The sequence below is a fragment of the Panthera onca genome, chromosome C1, assembly GCF_046562875.1.
Source record: "Panthera onca isolate mPanOnc1 chromosome C1, mPanOnc1 haplotype 2, whole genome shotgun sequence".
In the NCBI taxonomy this organism is placed as follows: Eukaryota; Metazoa; Chordata; class Mammalia; order Carnivora; family Felidae; genus Panthera; species Panthera onca.
In genome coordinates this window covers 195801162-195826277 of record NC_138346.1, presented here as the reverse complement: position 1 = coordinate 195826277, position 25116 = coordinate 195801162, and the positions used below count along the sequence as shown (strand labels likewise).

Below are 25116 nucleotides of genomic sequence, written 5' to 3'. Positions count from 1 at the left end.
CCGGCCACCATGGCAGGTGCAGAGCTGCTGATGTGGAGGCCCCGGGTTGCAAATTAGAACAGGACAAGAGACGTATGTCCTCCCTGCAGTCAGGCTGGACCCAGTCTGGGGACAGGATGAGCTCCCCGGGACTCATCTCTGCAGCCCACTGAGGAGGCTCGTCAGTCCCCGCCTACCTTGGTATTGGGCGCTGAAGCCACGCTGCCGGTGGTTGCCGTCAGAGGTGAAGTGCAGCCGCAGCCAGTTCTTGCTGCTGATGACGGGGGCCGGGAGGCTGGCTCCGGTGAACCTGGGGGGACACCAAGTGGGCGGGGATAGCGGTGAGGCAGGGGCCAGCATCCATTGTCCCCACTTCCCATGGTGCTAGGGCCTCTGCCCAGGCCTGGGGCAGGAGGGAAGGGCTGGGCCACCCAGGCCGCCCTCCAGAAACCTGGGGCCTGAGTGGCTTCGGCAGGCTCTCCCAGGGGCCTTGAGATGCTGTGCAGACAGTGGATCCTTCAGGCCAGGAGCAGAGGCCCACCCCCTCCTCCCACCAGGGGTGTTGACAAGTGTCACTCCCTTGGGCAACAGACCACAGGCAGAAGAGAGGCCCAGCCTTCCCAGCAGATGTCCACATACCCACCTGTACCCAAGACCCTGATCCCCCAGCAAAAGTCCAGCCTACAACCCCCAGGTACAGGACCAGCTACCCCTAGTAAGCCCCGCAGACCCCCCAAGGGGTCCATAGAAAGGCACTTCAGGCAGTATGGCCCTTCAGTGCTGTGAGAGCCCATTCTAAGGTCACTCCTTGGGCCCCGGGTCTCCTCTGGCTCCTCCCCTATTCCTGTTGCGTCCATAAGACGCCTCCCCATCCGTGCTAGGTCTGTTCCCCCTCCCTTAAATTAGCTTCTTCTGGATTCCAGCCAGTCCAGCCCAGGGGGTGGGGCACCAGGATCTCTCCTGCCATCACTGGTCACTACCCCAGCCTCTTGACCAACTGCCATCTTGAGCCAACTTCCAAGTCCACCAGATCCTTCCTCCTGGAGCACAGGAACCTTCAGCAGCTCCCTAGTGCCTACACAAGAATAGCCTTTCAAGTTTTCCACCTTTTCCCCTGCTAGAATGAGTCTCTGCTCAGTGCTGGCCCTCTCCACCACACTCAGGCTAAGCTGTGAAGCCCCCCTCCTTGTACTTGTTCTCTGCACCCCAGGAATCCCCTCTGTCTTCCCTCCTCTACCCCACAGCCTCTGAGCTGGCCTGTGCACTGGTGTCTTCCCTCTTTTCCTCCCCACATAAGAATCAGGTACAAAGCATAGCTATGCCTGCCCCCTGCCCCCCGGCAGCCTCACACCTCCCTCCTGCCTGCTCCCACCCCTGCGGGGACACCCTATCGAGGACATCTCCTAAGCATGCATGCTTTGTCCTTTACAACATTTTTGCCTTTTCTGCCTGGAATGCACCCACCCAGAGCCCTCTCTCCTGCACCACCCATGTTGCCTGAGAGGACTTCAGGAAGCCCTCAAACATCACATCCTGGGGCAAGCCTTTCCTACTCTCCTTGGCTTGGAAGCCACACAGATTTGGGTTCAGATCTAGGCTCTACCACTTAGTACCAGTGTGACCTAGGACTAGTTACTGAACCTTTCTGAAAATGAGAATACTAAGCCCAGCCTGAAGCGTCTGTGGGAATAAATGTGAGACCTACCTATGGGCAAAGAACCTAGCCCAGTATCTGACACACATTAGCTCAAGAAACGTCATTTTCCTTTTTCTCCTCTGTGATGCCACAGCACCTATGATTCATCATCTAGGTGGGTGTCTCCCTAAGGTAACTCCTCAAGGAGGGCATTGTAGTCTGATGGTGAAGAAGACCGGGCTCTGGAGGGATGAGCTGCGTTATCTTACAAAAATTACTTCAACTCTCTGTGACTTTGTAAAATGGGGACAATAATAACCATTCCCTCAAAGAGTTGCAAAGATTAAATGAGATGATACACACAAAAAAAGGCCTTAGCATGGTCCCTGGGAAATAGAGAGCTTTTGGTAAATGGCAGCTGCTATTTTATTCTTTGTCATTTTTATTCTTCGTCCTTGTACCAAGCATCTAGCACCATGGTTGGTACAAAGCAGGCAAATCAGGATTCCAACAGAAAGCAGATGGCATAGTCATAGGAGAATAATTCCAGGAGTTCAATGAATGGACTCTTTATCAAAAAAGTGGGGAAACCACCAGGGATGGGGCAGTAGGCTGTTGCTTGTTACCACTTAGGAGCCTGGAGAGGAAATGATTATCCCTGAAAAAGAAGGCTGCATGCAGAGGGTCACCACACAGGACCTAGATCTTGGGCATTTAAGTCCCACTAGGAGGGGGCAAAGAAATGCAAACCCAGAACTCACTCTCCTCTTTCCCCTCCTCCAACCTCCTACTGATGCTTCTGTTGATTTATCCCAATCAGAAGCCAGAAGCAAAGGAGCATATTGATACAGCCCTATAGCTAAGTCTTCCTAGATATGGAACAGAGTGGAAAAGGTTGGGGAGAGGATCTGGAGGGGGCAAATGGAAGAGACCCAGCATGGTGGGTGCCCATAAATGTGTATTAAACAAAGGAAATAACCAAGGAGCTTCATACCCTGCAAAACTGAGTTTTTACTGTAATGAAAATGCTGACACACACCAAATTCTAATAATATAACCCATATTACCATTGGTAAGAGCTATTATAGAAACCAATTACTGTATTTCACCAGATCCCATTTAAAATAGTTTATTACAGTCTAAGTCACTGAAGTTTTCTAAGGAGCCACAAACAGTATTGTGGGTTTTTTTCCCCCCCAGGCCAAGTTCAAATCTGTATCAATGACAAAGCTTGGGGACTATTTACATAAGGGAAGTAGAAATAGGGAGAATTTACCTGAATAATTCAGAACCAAAGGATGTTTATTGCAAAATGGGATGTGGGGAGGGTGCTGGGGTCCCAGAGCAGGATGAGAAGTCATGATCACGACTATGGTAAGTGGAAGCCAGTGAGGCTTCTCCAGTCCCAGTATCTGCTTTAGCCCCAAGCGTGCAGCCTGGAGAAGCTCTGAGGGACACCCATTGTCCATCTCTCCCACACCTTTACCCACCCTGAGGACTCCTGGTAACTCTTCACCCCCAAGGCTTAAACTCTTGGGGCCCTGTGTTGCCTACACATCTTTACTCTGTTCTGCTCCTGCCTCCTTGGACGTAAACGCATATGTGAGAGTTTTCCTGGCAACTATCCCATAATTGGGGGCTTACATGTTGGAGTCATCACATCAGACTCTGCCACTGAGATGGTGCCGTGCCCCACTGGAAACTCTCCAACATCACTGACACACACGACAACACAGGGAGCTATCAGAAGCATTATATTGGGTGATTAAAAAGTATATACTGTACGGTTCCATTTATACGAAACCCTGGAAAAGACTCATCGATAGGAAGAGAAAGCAGATTAGTAGATGCCAGAGCTGGGGGTGAGAGGTACAGGTGGGGATCCCTAGGGGAACCTCCTGGGGTCATGGGAATGTTCTGTATTTTGAAGGAGATGGTGGTTATGTGGGAAGTACATGTTGGTCAAAGCTCTGAAAACATTTAAAATGGGTAATTTTAGGGATGCCTGGGTGGCTCAGTCAATTGAGTGTCTGACTTAGGCTCAGGTCATGATCTCGCAGTTCTTGAGTTTGAGCCCCGCATCGGGCTCTGTGCTGCCAGCTCAGAGCCTGGAGCCTGCTTCAGATTCTGTGTCTCCCTCTCTCTCTGCCCCTCCCTAACTCATGCTCTGGCTCTCTCTCTCTCTCTCTCTCTCTCTCTCTCTCTCTCTCTCTCAAAAGTAAATAAACATTGAAAAAAATGGGTAATTTTATTTTGTGTAAATTAGACCTGAACAGAGTTCATTAAAAACAAATCTCCAGTGGCTTCTATCCTTAGAGTAAGACCTTACTGTGGCCTCAGGCTTTAAAAAAGCCAGTGTGTTCCCACCTCTCTTACCTCCCCCTCTCCTCATCTCTATTTTTTCTGCTCCAGTCACACAGGTCTCCTTGCGGTTCAAAGCTGGCCAGACCTCTTTTGGCCTCAGGGCCTTTGCACTTGACATTCTCTCTACCTGCTAGCTGGCTCTTCTCCCAGACGTCCATGTGGCTCACCTCCTCAGTTCCTCTAAGTTCTTGATCAAATGTCACCTTCTTAGTGAAGTCTTCCTGGTCTGACTCCTGCCTGCCTTCCTTCCCTGAGCACACGTGTAAATGTGCAAACACACACACACACACACACACACACACACACACACACATCATCTCCAATCAAACAGAAGACCTTACTTGTAGTGGAACACACATTGCTTTTTTGTGCTTCTCTGTCTTTGTACTTGTTGCTCTGTCTGCCCTTTCCCATTGTACCATCTGACTGCACAGAGAGGTTAAGAAGCTTGTTCAAGGTCACACAGCCATGAAATGGCAGAGGTGGCAGTCAAACTGAAACCACTCCACTCTGAGCCTACGTACTCAGCCACTGTGTTGTATACTGCCACATACATGCAAGCATGAAGGAAGGCGGTGGAACAGTTTAGGCTGAATTCCATTCTGTTTCTTTTCTTCCCCTCCCGCTTCCCCCCAGGATCCTCTTTAATTCTGCTCCCTCTTAGAATCATAATTAAAGGAGAGAAACACAAAGAGAGATTCTCCCCTCCAAACCTTTCTGTCCACATTAACTTCACTCTGGGGGGCCTTGGGAATTCCAAGTTCGCCCAGGAAATTGCTATTGCAGTACAGCATAAAATGTATTTAAGCAATTACACTCAATTTTTTTTTCTTTTTGGTAAATTGACTTCCGTTAAATGGGGCTTCATTAATGGAATCTGGCTTGGGGAGAACAAAAAAACAAACGCTCCCTTTAATGCATGTAGTTGATTATGGGAAAAGTGGCTTTGAATTCCCCTCCAGAAAGCTCTAAGTTCTTCTCTTGGTAATAGGACAGCTCAGAGCAGACTTCATGGAAAGCATTTCTTCTTAAGAAGCTTCTTCTACAGTTAGGATGTTGGGGCGCAGAGATGAAAACAGTGAGTCTGCAAGGAATCACTGCCTACCTGTAATCTGAGGGGGAGTACTAGAAGATTCTGCCTTAGATTTCAGTATTCCTGAAAACTGACATCCTCGGGAGAACATTCACTCATTCATTTACTCACCAAGCACACATTGTATAAAAGGCACTGTGCTTGCCAGTGGGTGCCACTCCCACTTGTTCCCTGGATATGGGAAGTCTTTGCAAAGCCTGAAATCTACCAGATTCCACTGTAATGTCCCCTTCTCTGCCCAGCCACCACTCCTCAGGCAGTGGCATCTGGCTTCTTTCCGTGTTCCAGAGCAGCTCCTATGGGCTTTATCTCTTAGCTAAGCTATGTGCACGGCCTGGATTTGACTCAGGGTTGAAGACTCTTTGCATCCTAGGGTCGAACAAAAACCATCCTTCCAACCACAAAGGTGGCTGGGGAAAATGTGAAATATAGGAGGTGCTGGCCACTTTATCCCCACTCCCAAACTCTCTTCCTTCCCCACCTGCCATCTGCTTTCCTCTTTGGGGGATGGAGAGGGCACCGCGATGCAACCAGGGAAACCCTCTGGATGCCTTGATGGTAGTGAGCAAAGGACACCAAGGCCTTTGCTGGAAACCGATTCCCACTTCCCCCGCCCAAGCCACCTCTCATTTCTGAAGTGAGACTTTATTGACTCAGCCCTGACACACCCATTCTCATCACCAATGATTTCAGTATCAGTTTTCCTTAGCCAAATACCTAGGATTCTTGCTATGTCAAAACAAATGTTTTTCCTTAGACAAACCCAGGATGTTACACACTTTCCTGGAATCGGGCAAATGCCCAGGATGAATGAAGTTCCCTTTTGGATACGGACTGCCAGAGTCCCTGAGTCTTTAGACTTGTCTTTGGAAAGACATCTCAAGGTTCCGGTTCTCAGCAGTGCCTACCCACCTCACTTGTTCAGGCAGCTCTGAGCAGCTGAGCCACTGTATGAAGATTCAAATCCCAGCAACCTACCTGGATGTTTGGGGGCTTGTTTGAACAAACCCAAGCTTCTGCCAATCAGTCTAGCTCCCCAGTGTTCTTTCTCCCCATAATCCACACCATCCTCCTGGTCACCCAACCCAAGCATCATTCTTAACTCCTCCTGTTCCTGCCCTCCATGGCCAAGTCTTCTGGGCCTCACAACCTTGTCATCCTCACCTGGACTACTGAGTCAGCCTTCTGATCTGTCCTCTGCCCCCAGTCCATCTCTGTACTCTGCGGGGAGATCTTCCCAAGTTCCTGCCTTGCTGGAAACCCAGAAGCAGAGGCCCACCAGCTCCAATATCATAAAATCTAGACTTTTTCATGCCTTCCCTCTCCAGTGACACCCACTTCGAGCTCCAGCTTCTTCCATGTCTCCAAGCCTTTGCATATGCTACTCCCTCTATCTACAGTGTCCTTTCCTGTCACCCCACCTGACTACCTGGGGAAATATCACCCATCACATACACCTAACCAAATGTCTCATTCTTTCCACATCTCTCTTTCCCTGCCCCCATGGGAGAAGCATTTGCTTTCACTGTGACCCCTTTGCACCATGCTCAAGCCCTTACCATCATGCCGATACACCAACTCACAACCATCTCTCAACTAGAAGCCAGGCTCTGTAAAAGCTGGGACAGGATTTCCTTTATCTTGATATGTCTAGCAACACAACACAGTGCCTGGCACAAAGAACAAATCAATTCCTTAGAACAGGGGTTGGCAAACTAGAGCTTGCTGTCTGTTTTTGTAGATAAAGTTTTATTGGGTCACAACCATGATCATTCATTTACATTTGTCTGCTTTTATGCTGCAACGGCAGAGTCGAGTAGCTGTGACAGACACTGTAACCCGCAACGCCCAAATTATTTATCTCACCCTTTACAGAAACATTTACTAACACCTTGAAGCCTTGAAGATGACATAGTTGGTTGGTAAAAAGTAATTTGTGAGGAGGGCATAAGAACACACACACAGCTAAAGCATTTCATTATAGTGTGCAAATACCTAAATGCACATTTACTTGTCAATCCACTTAATGTAGGACCAAGGTCTTTCCTTTGACCACGGTTTTGTTCTCCACACTGTCTGCCTTATACAAACTACACCCACAGTTCATTGCTCACCATGTTTAACTCTTCTACAGCACGTTCACTCAACACATATTTATTGAGCACCTACAATGTGCCAGGCTCTGTGTGGGGCACTGGGGAGGCCGCAGTGAGCAAGATGGACTTGGTCCCTGCCCCAATGGAACTGACCCATTGGGGTGCAACTGTCTCAGTCACTCACACCTAATATTGAGGGAGTAATTCTTTTTAGAGAATCTCCTTCATGGAGTCATTCCAAAGCATTCAATTTAGTTTCCATAGATGCAACTCTATTTCCTTTCACACTCATATTTCATCAGCTTATGTGATGTTTAATTTAAATCACATAATTACAATAACAAGTATGACTGGCACCAAGAGAGTTGGCAACAGACCCATCTGATTCTCAGAAGGTGCAAGACTCAGCTGGTGGGAGCATGAGGTGCATGGGCATTGAGGGTGGGGGTGGGAGACGGCCTGCAGGCAGCTGGCACTTCACGTGCCACAAGGCATCGGTCAGGAAGATCTATCAAGGCTGTGGGAGTGCCAGCCACCCCAGGGAGCTGCTCTGGTGGAGAGGGCTAAGTGCTGAGCACGTTTATTATCCGTGCTTTGTGAAGGAAGGAAGGAAGGAAGGAAGGAGGGAAAGAAGGAAGGAAGGAAGGAAGGAAGGAAGGAAGGAAGGAAAGAAGGAAGGAAGGAAGGAAGGAAAGAAGGAAGGAAGGAAAGAAGGAAGGAAGGAAGGAAGGAAGGAAGGAAGGAAAGAAGGAAGGAAGGAAGGAAGAGCGGCCTCTTGCTTTCAATAGTGGGGCATCTGTTCTAATTACATCCCCTTGGCTATCAGGAGAGTGGGAATCAACTAAGCTTAAAATCCTAATTGAGGAGGACTTCAGAGGACTCCTAGGCCTAAAGGTTCACTATGTATGGATCTCATCTACAGCATTCTCGACAGAGGGTCAGCTCCTTGCCAAATTCTCTGTCCCCTTTGATCCACCCCCAATCCTTTTTCTAGCTACTTCCTTACCTTCAGGTGGGATCTTACAGCCACTGGCTCCAGAGAATCTGGTTGGCTGCCCTCGTGTATCTGTGACTCTTTGCACTTCCTCTACCCTGGTACTTGTCTCACCAAGCATCGTCCAGGGGTCTGCCTCACCCCCCAAACTGTGAGCTCTCTGAAGACAAGAGCCATGTCTTACTACTTAAGTTTTTTCCTCAGTACCTTGCATGGAAAACTAATGCATGGAAAGGGCTCGGTCAATACCACTCACTAGAAGAAGGAACGCCTGAATGAACGAACGAATGAATGAGATCCTGCCGGTGAAAGAAGAGGGCATATGTGGGGAGAAAGGCAGGCGAGCAGGTGAGCCTGGAGACAGTAGGGAGAGCCTCTGAGGCCATGCTGGGTTTCATCTCCGTTTCCCACGAAGACGAAGCCAGGCCGCCCCAGCCCCTTGGTCCCTCAGCCCTCATTGTGTTCCCCATTCACTTGGCAGCTGCTGGTACCTTTCTGGGGGACTCTTCCCGTCCTGACATATCCCCAGGGCAAGATCAGCGAAGTCTGGTAATCAATGTGGGCAAATGTTCCTTCTCCCCCCAGAAGCAACTCAATAAACTCCACAAATTATCAGGGCTCTTCCCTGCTCAGCTAATTGTTGGCTCCGGGGAACCCACACAAACTACATCAGGTAAACGCTTTTCCTCCAGAAGCACTGCTCCCTGGAGGGCGTGTATCTGAGGCCGGGAGTGCCAGGGGCAGGGCTCCTGGGATGCGGCTGTCAACACCTGCGGGTGAGCGCCCCTGGGGCTTGCGTGTTGGGGATGGCACCTTGAGAAGGTCTGGGAGTGGCCTGGGGCGTCCGTTCCTTGCGTTCCCGACTCAGCGGCTGACCCAGGAGGGCTGCGGCGTGGGGCGTCTCCTGTCTCTGCGCAGAGGCTGTGCTCAGGATGCTGCCCGGAGCAGATTGGCGCTGGGTCTTGCAGACGGAGGTGCGGCCCGGGGCCAAGCTTTGAGCGAGGGGGCTGGTGGCCGGTCCTCAACTACCTTTCAGGGGACGCCCGCCTCCCTCATTTTCTGTCTCCGCGACTAAATCAGGCAGAGCCACAAGCCTTTAAAGATGAGGCTTCCAGCCGGAACCACGTGACCCCCAGGCCGCAGCTGATTGGATCAGGGTGGCCATGTGACCCAAGCGGGGCCAATCGGCTGATCGGACCGTGCACTGGCTTTGCCGAAGAGGGGCCCTGCAAAGGAGATACGGCAAAGGAGTGGCCCAGCGTCGTTGTCTGCACCTCTGTCGCTGCCACCCCTGCTTCATTGCTCTTACAACACGTGATGTGCCTTGTACATTCGTTGTCCTACTCCCCGTCCTGCTCCGGTCTGATTGGGACAGAATCGAAGAGCAGTCTCTGCCCTGCCTTGCTGCTGAACCCTTAGCTGGCCTTAGCCAGCCATCCCCTGCCCTCAGCCAGTGCCTCTGTTGCTCTAGGTTAGACCTGCGATCCGGCCTGGAGACCTGATGGTCCTATGCCCTAAGATGTTAAAGCCTGCCCCTTCAGGCCTGGCCCAGGAACGGGGTGCAGGCCGTGGGAGCCTGGGGACCAAGGCACACTCACACTCTACCTGGACCCTCTCGCCTTGCTGCCTCAGGTCTCTGCCTGGGTGGAGATGTCACCTGTCTGGGTCATCACCTGTCTTGTTCCCCTACACAGAGGCAATGGGTTTAGGGAGGTCAAAGGTTAAGGGTCGGGCCTCTGGAATCAGCACAGCCCTGTATTTGAGTCTGGATTCCGCTGTTTTCTACTTGTGTAAATGTGGGTATGTGCCAAAACCTCTGGGCCCCAGTTTCCTAATCTGTGCAATGGGGGTCCTGTGAACTTGTGTATATATAAGGTGTCCAGGACTGTGCCTGACACACAGCAAGTGCCTCACAAATGTGAACTATTTTCTTCTCATGCTTTGGTCTGAAGGGAGAAGGGATGGGATCTTATCAGTGCCTTGAACCTTACCTTCCAGAGCACACAGGGATTAAGCAGACCTCAGAGTAGCCTGGCCTAGGTTTCCCTGGAGAAGTAAGGATGCCTGCATCCACTCTGGTGATAGAACAGTGCAGGAGGGTGGGTGGGGGGAGGGGAAAGGGGAAGGACAAGGCACTCTGTGGCACCCAGGGTAGCCATTCCAAGTGGCAGCCACCTTCCCTCCTCCTTGGGCAGCCCCAGCTTGACCTCCACCAGCTCCTGCTCTCTCAGCCTTGTCCATCTTCCACCTGTCACTGGCAGTCATGAGTTAGAGAAGGGACCTGTCCCCCTCCCAGGGAGGGTAGCCATCTATACCTTGCAGAGGCCTCTGGGGATTATATTTGGATAGTACTTCTCATCCAGAGGAAACGTTTGCAGATGGCTTACCAAGGAGCCTCCCACGCCAGCCTCTGCCTGCCACTCGGCTGCCATTCTGAGCCTGAGCATCATCGATGTGCCCCTCCCCCTCCAGGAGGCAGCTAGCCAGCCCTGCTTGAGATCCTGGCAGCTCTGAAGCCCTGGCTGAGGGCATGAGCCTCCAGTTGGCTAGAGGATGTATGGCCTAAAACATTTCAGGGATGTGTAGGCCGGTGAACAAGGGGTCCTAGTCAAGACGCTGCTGGATTTGGATGCTGCCTTCATACCCATTGGCTGTGTGACCCTGGGAGACTGCTTCATCTCTCTGAGCCTCTCTTTCCCAGTGTGTGTCTCACAGTGCATTGTGATGATTCAGGGTGATGTGGTGATGCTGGTAAACTCCTGCTCAGGCTTCAAGACACAACAGCCACATATTCTTGATCATGGCATGTCTCCATGCAGGAAGGGAGACTGATGGGCAAAGGGCCATGAAAGAAAGCAGTCTGGGGTAAGATTAGGCACATGGGCTCTAGGAAGCACCTGTCTGGGTTCAGGGCTCAGATCTAAACTTACCAGCTGTCTAATTGTGGGCAGGTAATTGACCTGCTCTGGGTCTCAGTTTCCCCATCTATTTGCTAAGGATAACAATAGCACCCACCTCATAGAGCTGATAGGAGGTTTAAGAGAGATAACAGGTATAAAAGCTCTCAGTACAGTGCTCAGCACATAGCAAGTGCTCAAAGTGCATTCACTATTATTATTAAGGGCCCACAATGTGCCAGTGTTGTAGGTATACTTTCTGAATAACAAACCAGAGGTCCAACTGTTTGTACGGTGGAGCACAAGCAAGTCGAGGGGAGAGGAAGGAGATAGGAAGCAGAGAATTGACAAACAGGGGAGAGGAGAGTTCCTGTCTTCCCGTATAGCTTATCTCCATCACATCTGGGGTAATACTTTTGGTTTCAAATGGCAGAAATCCAGATCCAATCAGCCTGGAATAGAGAAGAAATTATTGGCTGCTGTAGTCAAGCTGTAGCTGGCCCCAGGGATGACTAGACCCAGGGACCCAGATGCCACAAGGCCCCACTCTTTGTGCCCTATCTCTATTATGCTCTGTCTGCTGGCTTCATTCTCTCTATTGCGAATGGCGGATGCTTAAGTCTGGAACCATGGCCTCCCTTAGCAGCTCCGATTCACCCTCACACCTTCACTTCCAGAAACAATACAGAGATCCCTTCCCTTCCAATTAGAAAAAGCCCACTGGAAGCCTCTGATTAGTCCAGCTGGCCTATGTGCCCACTCCTGGAGCCAAGGGAATGGACCCCTCCTAGACCTGTTTGGGACCGTTCTCCAAAAGAAGGAATGCGCTCAAAGGGAGGGAGGGATTGGTGCTAGGCAAACAAAATGAAAGATGTTCATTGTGATTGAAAGAGGCAGGGGGCTGAACAAAAAGATCAGGGACCAGGGTGCCTGCTGGCTCAGTTGGTTAAGTGTCTGACTCTTGATTTCGGCTCAGGCCATGATCACATGGTTGTGACGTGGAGCCCTGTGTTGGACTCCAGGCTGGGTGTGGAGCCTGTTTAAGATTCTCTCTGTCCCTCTCCCTCTGCTCCTCCCCTGCACACACACATTCTGTAAAAAAAAAAAAAAAAAAAAAGAAAAAAAAAAATCAGTGACCACTCTTCCTACTCTGTGGTATAAGAGAGTGGCTTTGTCAAGGCCTGTGAGAGGTATCCACAGCTCACTGTGGGCATTATCTCCCCAAAGCTGGTCTTGTTCTAGATCTCATCCTCTCCTCCCTTTTTGTATCCTGCCAGAGGTAAGCAGGTATGCCTGACCCCCACCACGCTGATCCCATTCTTGTGCCTGACCATCTGTCCCATTTCCTGTCTACTTGTTCACTAGTCCACTGCTTTGACCAGCCTTTGTCCTCAGTAGTGGACCCACGTTCCATGTGGACCTACCTGCACATGCCGGTGTGGTTCTATGGGCTACCCTGGTCAGTCTACCTGCTCGACTCAGGGCATTCTACGAACTGTGGATAAACTGACCAGATCCATCTGGAATGAGAGATCCACCAACCCAAATGAGAAAAGTCTCCCTTGAATCCCTTAAGTGTTGAGATTTAGATACCTTATGCTCCTTCCACCTGCCCTCCTCCTGCAATACTTGGCCTTGTTCCTTGCTGGCTTCCTCTTCTCCTTGGCCCCAGGCAAGGAGTTCTGGGACTCCCAGTAGAGGCTAAACACATGGACTTAAGAGTCAAACCAACCAGAGTCTGAGGCCTGGCTCTGCCACTCGTTGCTGTGTGGCCTTGGAAAAATTAATCTCTCTCTCTAGGCTTTTCTGGCAATGATATACCTAAAGCATTACCATCATTATTATTAAAATATCATGGTCACATGCGATTGAGCAACAGTTCTTGGCATGAGGTGAATGCCAAAGAGCCTCGGCCTAGCTGCTGACAACCCTGCCTTCCCCACCAGTCTGGCTTCCAGGAAATTTCAGATACCTCTTTCTACCACCATCTCCTTTCCTAAGACAATATCTGTCCTTCAATTACTGCTTATAAGTGGCCATTAGAGAATCAGTCACACTGCTCCAGCAACTCACAGCTATTTATTGAGATGTGTGTGTGCCTATGCGCATGTGTGCACGTACATGAGTGGCGAATGAGTGAGTGAATGAACTGAAAGAATCTAAGAGTGAATTAATTGGTAAGCAAACGAGTGAATTAGTGACTTAATGAGTCAGCAAGTGAGTGAAGAAGAGTGTGTAAAATTGAGTAGATCATGCTCCTTGCTCCCACAACTAATCCAATAAGCGGTGGCATAAATTTTTCATCTTTATTAACACAAACAGAGGTTAAGAATAGCATGGGAAATGTTACAGACCATCAGCTGGATGAGAAAGATACTATATTCCTTTCTTCTCGCTGCTTTAACAAATCACTACAAATTTAGTGGCCTGAAACAACACAGATTGTCTTACAATCCTGGGGGATGGGGGTCCAAAATGGGTATCGATGGGCCAAGATCAAGGTGTCTACAGGGCTGTGCTCTCTGGAGCTCTAGGGGAGGATCTGTTTGCTAGCCTTCCCCAACTTCTCCTGGCCACATCGTTTCCTGGCTTGTGGTCTCTTTCTCCATCTTCAAAGCCAGCAGTGCTGCATCTAATAATCTGCATCTGTCACCACATCTCCATCTCAAACTTTTGACACTCCTGCCTTCCTCTTACAGCGACCCACGTGATTACATAAAGTCCACCCAGGTAGCGCAGGATAATCCACCCATCTCAAATCCTTAACGTAATCACATCTGCAAACTTTCTTTTGCCATGGAAGGTAGATAACACAATCATGGGCTTCCGGGTTTCAGATGTGGACATCTCTGTGGAGCCGTTATCCTACCTATCCTTCCTCAAGAGGATACCTTCCTCACAAATACCTTCCTCAGAGGGCATATGCGGTCACTGATTCCTACCCCACTGGAAGAGGGGCAGGAGGGGGATGAAGGAAGCATCAAAGCATTTACTAGATGCCCAAGCCTGGTACTTTTGCTCTTCTTCTTGTGGCCTGAGCACTGGGATTTTTGAAACCTCCTCAGATGGTTCCAGCATGCCCCCAAATTTGGGGAACACTGTTACAGAAGATATGCCAAGATCATACGCCACTACAATTGAGGGTCAAATCTGCCCTGAGATTTCTGGAAGAGAAGGGTCAAGGTATCTCAACTCTGGGTGCACATTACTGTCAGCTGGGGAGATTTTCGAAAGACTTTTTATTTTGAAGTGAGAAGAGAGTTGCAAAGATAGTACAGAAATTTCCTGTAGACCCATCACCCAGCTTCCTCTAACATTAGCATCTTACATAACCATACTACATGTATCCAGACTAAGCAATCAACATTGGTACAGTACTGTTAGCCCAATGGAAGACTTCATTCGGATTTCTCCAGTCTTTTCACCAATGCCTTTTCTCTTGGTCCAGAATCCTGTCCACATCTTCCATAGCACTGAGACACTGAATCTACTTAGTCTTTAATTTGTGTCAGTTTCCCAGGCTTTCTTTGCTTTCCCAAGACCTTGGCATGTTTGAAGAGTACCGGTCAAGTATTTTGTAGAATATCCCTTAATTTGGGCTTGTCTAACACTTTCTCATGATTAGACCATGGGTTATGGAATGGGGGAAAGATAACCGTTATTGATTAAGGTGGTACCTGTCAGTTTTCTCCACTGAAAAGACACAATTTGAACTTTTCCACACTCTATTCATTAGAAGTGAGTCCCTACGTCCAGCCCACATGGCAGGGGGGAGTATTGGGTACGTTATTCTCATCATTTGTTAATTGCTCCATACTGCTTTGTTACCACCTCATTGCTCTTTATTGATAAGGTTGTAACAAGCTAGACCCAGCTAGTAAGCGGCAAAGCTAACATTTGAACTCATGTCTCCCTGACTCTAGGCCATGTTCTTTCCACTTCCTTATCATTCATTGCTAAGTCAAGAGGATCTCACAGTCCCTAAAGTAGGAGCAACCCCTCAGCTTGCCTATATAGTGTTCTTCAAATCAGTCCAAAGTAGGTCATGAGATCAGTCTGCAGGTTGTACTTTAAATAACAAAAGAGGAACTATAACAGGATAGAAAAGAGTATATCACACACATAGTAAGTATAGTTTCATAAAGCTTTTGTTTCTGTATACTCTGTGTTTAGAGACCCTTATCTTTACAGTGGGGATAAAAATAGCACCTCCTCCAACACACACACACACACACACACACACACACACACGGTTGTTATAGATTAAATCAATTGATGTAGGTAAAGCACTTAGAAAAGAGACTGGCACACATTAAGCAGTATATAAATATTATGAACTATGCATGTGCACAAATGGGTCATGATGTAAAATGTATTTCCTATTGTAAACTGCAATTAACAAGTTAGAAAACACTGAACTCATATCTCTAGACCAGCGTCAGCAGATTTCTGATCTCCAGCCCACTACTTGTTTTTGTAAAGTTTTATCAGGGCCATAACCACACTCATTGGTGTATATATTGTCTATGGCTACTTTTGAGCTACAATGGTAGAGTTGAGTACTTCCAATAGAAGCCATATGGCCCACAAAGTTGAAAATATTTACTATCTGGTTCTCCAGACCCATAACCCTGCCTAGAGGTCATCTCATAATACAAGTGTTGTTAGATGCCTCTATTGAGGCCATCTGGCCCTGTTCTGCTACTGCCCTGGCAGGCATGTTTGCCCCTGCAGACCATTCTGGGCCGTGTGACTGCTGGGTGCTTGGGCCTTGAGAAGCTCACTACCCTCGACACTGAACTGGTGCCCACGCTTGCTTTATTTATCCACCTCCATGGCTGTTCATGGTGGAAAGCCAGAAACATGGTACACCGGTCAGGGTCCCAGTAGGAAACAGATGGCCATTCAAATTAGAAGAATTTGAGGCGTGTTTAATAAAGAAGCTCTTTACAAAGGGAAGGGAAAGGTGTAGGAAAGCCACAGGCATAACAGAGTCCTCAGAGGCTAGTAAAAGCAGAGCTCTTACCACCCTTGGCAGGAGAGGACAAGCAGAGGGAGCAATTCCTGAACCTAGAAGGAGTCAGTCACTTGGAAAAGACCCTTAGTTGGAGCCAAGACCTCAGTCCTGGGTCGGAGAACCTGTGAGGAGGGAGCCAGAATAAATGTCCTGACTTCACCTTCCTCTCTCCCTGATCTACTGTTGGGGTCCCCATTGGCCAAACTGAAATGGAAGCCAGATGGCATGAGACTCATTGATGTGGTCTCGTCTTCCCAGGGCAAAAGGGCAGGGTGGAGAAGGTTGGAAAGTCTCAGTTACCAACACACATAGCATTGATTTAGAAATCCAGGCATGTTGACCGTGCTTAAGGTCCTCCAGACAATGCCCCCATTTCATCTCTTCAAGTTGAGAGTGTGGCCCAGACACCAAAGGGTGGCCACAGCTTTTACCTTTCACCACCTTGTCTTCCTAGATCTGTTAGGCTCCAGATGATTATCATGGGGTTAATCCTTCTGGATCTTTTCATCATGAGAAGGGTAGGAGGTCATGAATGGAGGCACAGATGAGCCGCTGGGGTTTTTGTGAGACTGAGCAGAGTCTGATTAATATTTATAGATGTTAGCCAAGTCCTTCCATCTCGGAGAGGAGCTATGTCCCATTCCCCTTGGTAGCCCAGCTCAAATCCAACAAACAGGTGAGCCAACCTGCGGTGGCCCTTGGGAAAAAGAACTGCAGCACAAAAAGCTAACTAGGCTGAGAAATGTTCTCACTGGCCAGACCCCTCTGCCCCCACCGCTAGCCCAGACTGCCTCAGCTGGCATCTGATATTTTACAGGCCCCTAAATGCAGCCATAAAACTAAAGCATGTCACCCGGAGGGTCTTTCTTGGCCAGTCCAAAGCACCCATTTTACAGATAGGAAATCATAGGCTTACAGGAAAGAAGGGGCTGGTCAGTAGTCCAGTCGCCTTGTCGCAGAGCTGGGGATAAAATTCAGGACTAGGGACGCTCATCAATTTTCATATTTCTTTTACAGAAGATGGATGTTGAAGTCAGTCCTGGAGCCCTGGGAATGACTGTAAGTGCGGTCGGACTAGTCTTAGGCAGCTTTCTCGTCAGGCTCAGTAACCGAAGCCGTACACTGGAACCATCGGCCTCGGAGGCACCAGTTCTGAGGAGGCAGCATGTGAAGCACAAGCTTGAGTCACGCAAATCAGCCCAAATTCAGACTCCCACCTGTTAGTGGCTATTTTACCCTAATTTTTGTGTTAATGAGGCTCCATTTTCCAGCCCTATCGATTCAGCACAGCGAAGAGTTGTATTAACCCCAGTACCTTCCAAGCAAGGACCTTAAAGTGTCCAAAGGTCACTAGATGACACTTCTATTGTCTTTCTTTCTTCCTTCATCCGGAAGAAGGGTAGAATATTTGCAACTGCTTTCACAACAAATCAGAAGCCAGCTAGTTTGAGTGTAGCCATTAGGGCTCTGTTCTCTAACCCTGAGAGACAGGGATCCCTGAGATGAGAGCAAAGAGGCCTCCTGATAAGCCAAGGATTTGACCCCACTTTCATGGACTCAAGTGTAATTAGTAAAACCTCAAGGTTCTCCTCCCTCCACCTACCCCGCCCCCCAGTTCTTCAGAGCGATGAAGAATTTAGATGTATAGCCTAAATGCTTAGGTTTTAAATTAGACAACTTTGTCCTGACAGGAACCGAGTCACGGCTGTCATACCTGATTATTTTTAGAGTCACTACTAAACTCTTTGAATGGTGTGAGCTGCCACCATTCAAGGCAAACAGAAAGACTTCACATTTTATCATGACAGCTCAGAGCCATCCACCTCCTCGTGTTCGTTATTTCCATCCTGACTGTGGAGGGATCATGCGGCATCTTGACAATCTTACGGCAAGGAAGGCAGACCCCATGGCTCTTTACTACATCTGAGGGACTAAAAGCTCCCATTGCTGAGCAAAGCCTGTGGCCTCCAGGAAGCCAAGGAGAAATATTCTAGAGGAAGTGGCTGCTCCCTAGCCTCGTCTGGATGAACCATCATTGCTCATGAGAAGCAGAAATGGACCCTCAAGTAACCAACCAATAAGAGTGGCTGTATGCAAATGCTGCAGGCTGGTGAATGATGTCACAGTCCCCTCCTCTGACTCAATAATGCCACCACCATTGAAAAGGCTGACTCCTGACCGTAGCTCTTCAGAGAGAAAAATTCACCGCAAGCAGAGCACCTTCTAGATTGTTCCTGGAGTGTGGAGACAGAAGTCTCTGCTATCCAAGTTACTGAATCCAGAAAAAAAAAAAATGACCTTATGAACATGGGAAAAGAAATTCAGCTAAGGCCCAAGGCAAATGTCTCTTCTTACATCCACTTTTTGCTGAATTACAGGAACAAGTTCAAGGAGCAGCAGCCAAATACCTACCTCAGCTTTAAAGAGTTCTCTAGAAAGTGTTCGGAAAAATGGAGGTCCATCTCAAAACATGAAAAGGCCAAATATGAAGCCCTGGCCAAGCTCGACAAAGCCCGATACCAGGAAGAGATGATGAATTACGGTGGCAAGAAGAAGAAGAGGAGAAAGAGGGACCCCTACGCACCCAGACGGCCCCCATCATCTTTCTTGCTCTTCTGCCAAGACCACTATGCCCAGCTGAAGAGGGAGAATCCAAACTGGTCTGTAGTGCAGGTGGCAAAGGCCTCAGGGAAGATGTGGTCGGCAACAACAGGTGCTGAAAAGCAGCCATATGAGCAAAGAGCAGCTCTCCTGAGAGCCAAGTACCAAGAGGACCTGGAAATCTACCGTAAACAACGTAAGGCCAACAAGGGCCACCAACGGTCAGCTAAGAACCAGCGAAGAGGGAAAATGGAGTCGGACGAGGCTGATGGATCCAATTAGAAATAAAATGTCATTCAACTGTACTGCCTGTCTCTGGTCTCCTGTGTGGCATTACAGCGGCCGTGGCTGCAGCTGCTTGGAGGAAGTGAGTGGGGTGGTAGTTGAGGTTGGGGTTTGGAAGCTGACCCTGGGGAGGGCTGGCTTTGAGACAGGTAGCAAAGGTGTCCACAGAGCAGCCCGTGAGGTCAGTACCTACAGAGCTTGGCTTGGGCAGGTCGGATGGGAGTCTCCAGGTGCAAAGTGGAAGTCATGGAGGTAAGGGCATCCTGGTTGCAAGTGGTTATCTAGGGCAGAAGACTCTCCTCAGGGTCAGGTGCATGGCACCGGTCCTTCAGTCCTGCCATTCTCTTCAGCAGGAGGGCCAGAAGGCCTGGAGTTCAAGTTGCACTCCCAGTTCAGGCCCAGCAGAGATTGAGAAACTGGAGTTTAGGTGGGCCTTGGGGGGTTTGGTTTCTCCAGTAATTCTAGAACTGCTCCTCCAGCAAGCCTTACGTACCATTAGCCAAGATGAGACTCCAGTGGTGATCCCTACTCTAGTGGGGATGAAGCTCTGGACTGATTTTACAAAAACAGACATTTGACTCTGCCCAAGTCATACAACTTGGAGAAAACCCTGTCATAATTTTGGTGGGCATCCACCCACTCATTTTTCTATGCTTATAAGCATAACACACATGGGCATGGACATTTGTTGCCTTTCTGACTACCTGGCATCCATCCCTTCTCCTCTTGTTCACAGCACCTGCCTCCATCCAAGGCTTGATCAGATGAAGTCCTCCAGTCACACTGATTGGTTCAGTTACAGGCATGTGACCCATGCTGGTCCAATCAGAGTGGACCACAGAACTTTTGCAAGGGATCCCATGGCCCTGTATAGTATATCCCTGAGGCTGTTGTGAGACATTTGCCTCATTCTCGGGCCCCAATGTTAGTCTTTATGGCATCAGGGTATAGTCTTGAGATTTTCATTGAAGATGAACCCACATATTCCATCTTTTTGTCTAAGTTAGTTTGAATTAGGTTTTCTGCCACTTAAAGTCAAAACTGGTAATTTGACACAAATCAGATTGTTTTGTGTCTGTGCTGTAACTATTTTTCAGGCAACAATATACTATGGGCAACGTTTCATATCAATATAGATTGATACAAACTATTTTGAAATGGCTCTTGGCTTCTTGACACCAAAAAGACTGGGCCAAATTGCAAAAATGCTTTTTTGTCACCGGGTTATGCGCGCAAGAGGCTTCCCTAATTCCATCTCCATTCCTATTCCATGATGCATTTACACTTCATACTGTACTGCTATTTGTACTCTCAAAACAAAAGTAAAAAGGCTTACTTTGAAAAGTCTTATAGGACTGGGTGAGCCTTTAGGGAATAGAAGGTAATAGAGTGGAGTGAATTCAAAATTCAATGTCTGGAATCAGGCTATTTGTGGGAGACTCACATGTGGCAGATCCTGTGCTGGGTACCGGGAGGCCCCGCACAGACTACTGTTAGGTTCCTGCCCTGAAAGAACTTTCCTTCTGATGAGAGAGTTGGTTGTGGGCATAAGCGACAGCACTACAAGGCACAGTTAAAGTGAAGACTGTACAAAGTGCCGGGGTGGAAGCAGGTACTCCCTACCAAGGCAACCTTTGAAGTCTTCAGGGAGGAAGCAGCTTTATCCTACTTGGCAACCTTGTACTGGTGTTGGCTGGATTCCTGTTTCCCATTCCCTGTTTCCTACAGTTGTTGTTCCAACTTGGCTCTGCTTCCCCTGCAGCCCAACCTCCACTCTCTCAGGAGACGTCCTCATTTTCTATTTCATTGAGAAAGCAGAGATCATCAAACCTAAGTGCTCTGTTTTCTTCTTTCTCAACATGTAATCCACACCCATCCCTTCCTCCTGGTCTCAAGTCTCATAGGAAGCTGTAATGCACTTGCTACCCTGCTTCCCCTGCCTCCCTCAGGCCCTTGCTCCTCACTGCAAAGATGCAAATCCTTCAGCCTCTAAGCTTGCACAGATTGGCTTGGTGCTGTGGTACAAATGGTTCTGATCTTAATGTCTGCAAGACCCTGGGCAAATTCTCTTTCCTCTGAGTCCTCCCCATGCAATGGGGATGATGCCCACCTTGCAGGTTGCTTTAGTGAATAAATGATGTAATACATATAAGAGCACTTGGCACAGTCATTAACACATAATAGGTACTGTGGTGGGCATCCTCTAGGGTGGCTGTCTCATGATTCTCCCTGCTGGTATCCATACCCATGTATGATCCCTTCTGATTAAATATGGGCAGCACATGTAACTTGCTTTTAATCAATAGAATGAAGGAAAACAGATAAGATGTGACTTCTGTGATTATGTAATGATATATAAAACTCCATCTTACTACTTGATTTGCTCTAGAGATTCTCTGTGCTGGCTTGGTGAAGCAACCAAGCTGAGGAAACCCACATGGCAAAGAATGGTGGTAAGTCTCTAGGAGCTGAGGGTGGCCTCAGACCGATAGCCCAACAAATACTAAAGCTCCCAGTCCTACAACCATGAGGAACTGAATGTTGCAGCAACTACATAAGCAGGGAAGTGGGCCCCTCCCCAGTTGAGCCTCCAGATGAAAACCCAGCCCTCACTGACACCTTGATTGCAGCATTGTGAGGTCTCACAGCCAAGCTGAGCTGTTACTGGATTCCTGACCCACAGAAACCATGAGACAATGTGTATTGTTTTAAGCCAGTAAGCGTGTGGTGATTTGTTACATGACAATAGATAACCAGTACAGTATTTAATAAATGCCTGATTTCTTATAATTCTAGAAGAGGCTGTCTTTAGCCTTATGTCTCTCTCTAGCCTCTACTTTAACTGTTTAATTTCCTTTCCTTTGTAACTTCCTGAAGGTGGAAAAGACCACCTCCATCCCTGCCCTGGGCAGAGTCCATCCTGGCTTGTACTCCTCTGTAGTGGTTTCAGTTAAGTTGTTTCCAGCCTGACCTGTGGGCTCCTGATGGGTAGCAGCTGGGTGTTGTACCACACTCCTTTCTGGGAAGTGGGCTGCCACACAGCCGGGCCCAGCCCTCATACTGCCCCTTTCTGGTTTCCTGTGTGATTAATTACATGAATGTGGGTGGCCAAGTCATAGTTTTGACAACAGTCTGCATCGCCCCTGCTGAAGACAAATTCCATTAACATTCCTTTACGAAAAAGGCGACAGGAGGGTGTGAATCTGTAGGCTTCTAATGACTGTAATATAATGACAGAGGAGGGAGGGAAGGAGGAGGAAGAGGAGGAGAAGGAGGAGGGGGAGGAGGAGGAGAGGTGGGAGCCTGGACTAAGTCAGTGGGCTAGAGGAGAAGCAGGCAGGAGTGTGGTGTGGAGCGTGGAGCCAGCGCTCCAGACCCACTCAGGTGGGCTCTGTGCCCCTGCCCTTGGGAAGAGGAAGGCAGAGTCTTTGGGCCCACTGCTGTCTCAATGGCTGAATCACTGCACTCTGATCCTTCTCTCCTAAAGCTTTTCCTATGTTCATTTATTCATTCATTTATTCATTTATTCAACAAATATTTATGTAAATCTTATGCTTGCAATATACCAGGAACTGTTCTGATGCTTGGAATACAGCAAGGTCTGTGATCTCTTACGTTCCAGGGAGGGGAAGACAGATAATAAGTCAACAAATAAACACACCGGAGCATTTTTTGATAGTGCCAAGTGCTTCAAAGAAAATAAACGAGGGTAATGAGATAAACAGTGACAAGGGAGGTTGAGGGCACGTTAAATCAGTGGTCAAAGATGACATCTGAGTTTGGATTTAAAGGACAAGTAGAAACCAGGCATGCCAAGGTCTGAAGAAAGGGTTCTTCAAGCAGTGGGACAGCTAGTGCAAAGGTCCTGAGACAGAAGTGAGCTTGGCATATTAGAGGGAGGGAAGGGAGGCCAGAATGACAAGGTGTGAGCAAGTGGATGCCATGCAGCTGGAGAGGGGCAGACCTTAGAAAGGAGTTTATTTTAACATCTAAGTACAGTGGGAAGCCACAGAGTTTTCTGCAGGGCGAGCCATGTACATCCACTTTGATTTCTGGTTATTGGGCATTCTAGAGTCTTCAGAGACTACCAAGTGCCAACAGGGAGATGCTAGCCCCTCCAAGGTCTGCAGGAGCTAGAGGCAAGGCTAACAAATATCAAGCCCATGACATGTCTCTTTTTTGGAGGGGAAAAAATCAGGAGCCTCTACTTGGTACTCGTGGGAGCAACTGTAAGCTAAAAATCAAACATGAAAAGTGTGAAACTTCTACTCCTGTGATTCATAAGGGTAGGCATGGGTGGCAGACTGTTCCATAAGGACACTTCTTCCCAGGTCTCATGTTTGCACGTGGAACAGCTTTCACTCGAGTGGTGGTTGTCAACCTTGAGCCTATGTTAGAATCACCTCCGGAGTGCCTGGGTGGCTCAGTCGGTTGAGCATTCAACTTCGGCTCAGGTCGTCTCATGGTTTGTGAGTTTGAGCCCCACGTCAGGCTCTGTGCTGACAGGTCAGAGCATAAACCCTGCTTCAGATTCTGTCTCCTTCTCTCTCTGCCCCTCCCCTGCTTGTTCTCTCAGTCTCTCTCTCTCTCTCTCTCTAAAAAATAAACATTAAAAAAAAAGAATCACCTCTGAGCATGTTGGACACAGAATGCTATGTCCCCAAAAATGCCATTTTTCTGGGAGTTGGACCTAAACTTTGCATTTCCAAAAGTTCCCAGGTGACACTGATGCTGCTAGTCCCGGGCTCACAGACGAATTCTTCTCCCTCTTGCAACCCAGCCATTCACTTAGAAAAGTGAGTGAGACTTATCTGCCTACTGGGTTTGAGAGAAGGAGCTGAGCATCCTTTTCTTTCTTCCCACCCCTCCTTGGCTGCAGAGTGCGCTCAAGTCTGTGTTCCAATTACTTCATTGGTAATAGAGGCGACAGGCTGACCCTCATGTTTTTCTCCTGCACCTGCCAACGGATTTCAAACCTGATGGGAATGAGCATATTTATGTATTGGGTTTACCTCAAATCCCTACAGAGGAGTTGATCCCAGTTGAAAAACAATTGATTAGCATCTGGAACACATAACTGTGTAGGGATCTTATAGCTGATTTTAGATGCCACTAAAGCACCAACTGTCTGAGAATGAAATAATCCAGTTTCTGGGCCTTTAAGTCTGAGGATCAGGTCCATGGACAGAGCATGGTCCTTAGGGTTAAGTCACCAAGGGGATGACACTCTCTTGTCATGTATCTCTAATCACACTCCCCAAAATAATACTTGCCCTTAGGTGTGCTGGAGAGTACATAAAACATCTGGGATATCACAGTAAATGAGGGCTGGTGTGTAAGAAGGACCCTATGAATGAGGGTGCCTGCCCTGGTGTCTAGAGGATGGTTTAAAGAAGAGAAGAACAACACAGAAAAAGGCAGTTGAAGCAGAAGAAAGCTTAGCCAGGGGCCTGAAGGGGGCCATGTGATGTTCCAGGCTGGCCTTGACTTCTGGGTTGGTGGGATGCCATGAATATGCTCATGTGGCCATCCCCTTGTAAGTTTCCACGCAATAGCTCTCACTACCCATTGCTCCCTTTCCAGTCCTTCCTCTGATGCTTGATTGATGTAAGACTCTTCCCCCTCAACAGGAAAGTGTTTCAGTGGTTGCCCATCGCCTATGGCAGTCTGACACAGCATGAGCCCCTGCTGCCTCTGCACTGCCACCCACACTCAGCTTCTGCAGTAGCTCCTAGTGATCCCCACCTCCTGGTATTCACACCCTTGTGTAATACCTCCCTTTAAGTGTGGGCTGGACCTAGCGACTTACTTCTAATGAATAGAATAGGGCAAAAGTGATAAGATGTCACTTCTGTACCAGTGACTAGGGTGTAAAAAATGGTCTCTCTCTGTCTCTGTCTCTTGCTTGCTCAAAGCAAACTGAGATGTTGAAAGCTGCCCTGTGGAGGGGCTCATGTGGAAAGGAACTGAGGGTGGCTTTGGCCAACACCCAGTGAGGAACTGAGGCCCCCTTTCAAACAGCCTACAAGGAATGAATCCTGCCAACAACTATGAATAAGCTTGGAGGTGGATCATTCCTCAGCTCCAGTGGACACCTTTACTGAACAGCCTTGTGACCCAGATAAGCCACTTCTGATTCCTGACTCACAGAGAC

The 25116-nt window shown here is 48.5% G+C and overlaps 2 protein-coding genes across 6 annotated transcripts in view; one reads left to right on the top strand and one right to left on the bottom strand.

Annotated features, from left to right (window-relative positions):
- CSMD2 (CUB and Sushi multiple domains 2) overlaps window positions 1-25116 on the bottom strand; it is a 599309-nt gene that overhangs the window by 316996 nt on the left and 257197 nt on the right. For all 5 annotated transcript variants that reach the window (XM_078452082.2, XM_078452083.2, XM_078452084.2 and 2 more), the window contains exon 6: window positions 177-289. In XM_078452082.2, the coding sequence (XP_078308208.2) occupies window positions 177-289 (113 nt within the window). The remainder of the gene's footprint in view (window positions 1-176; window positions 290-25116) is intronic.
- HMGB4 (high mobility group box 4) lies at window positions 17871-18982 on the top strand. Its single transcript, XM_060623528.3, has one exon. The coding sequence runs from the start codon at window positions 18378-18380 to the stop codon at window positions 18957-18959; it is 582 nt and encodes a 193-aa protein (XP_060479511.1). The 5' UTR covers window positions 17871-18377; the 3' UTR covers window positions 18960-18982.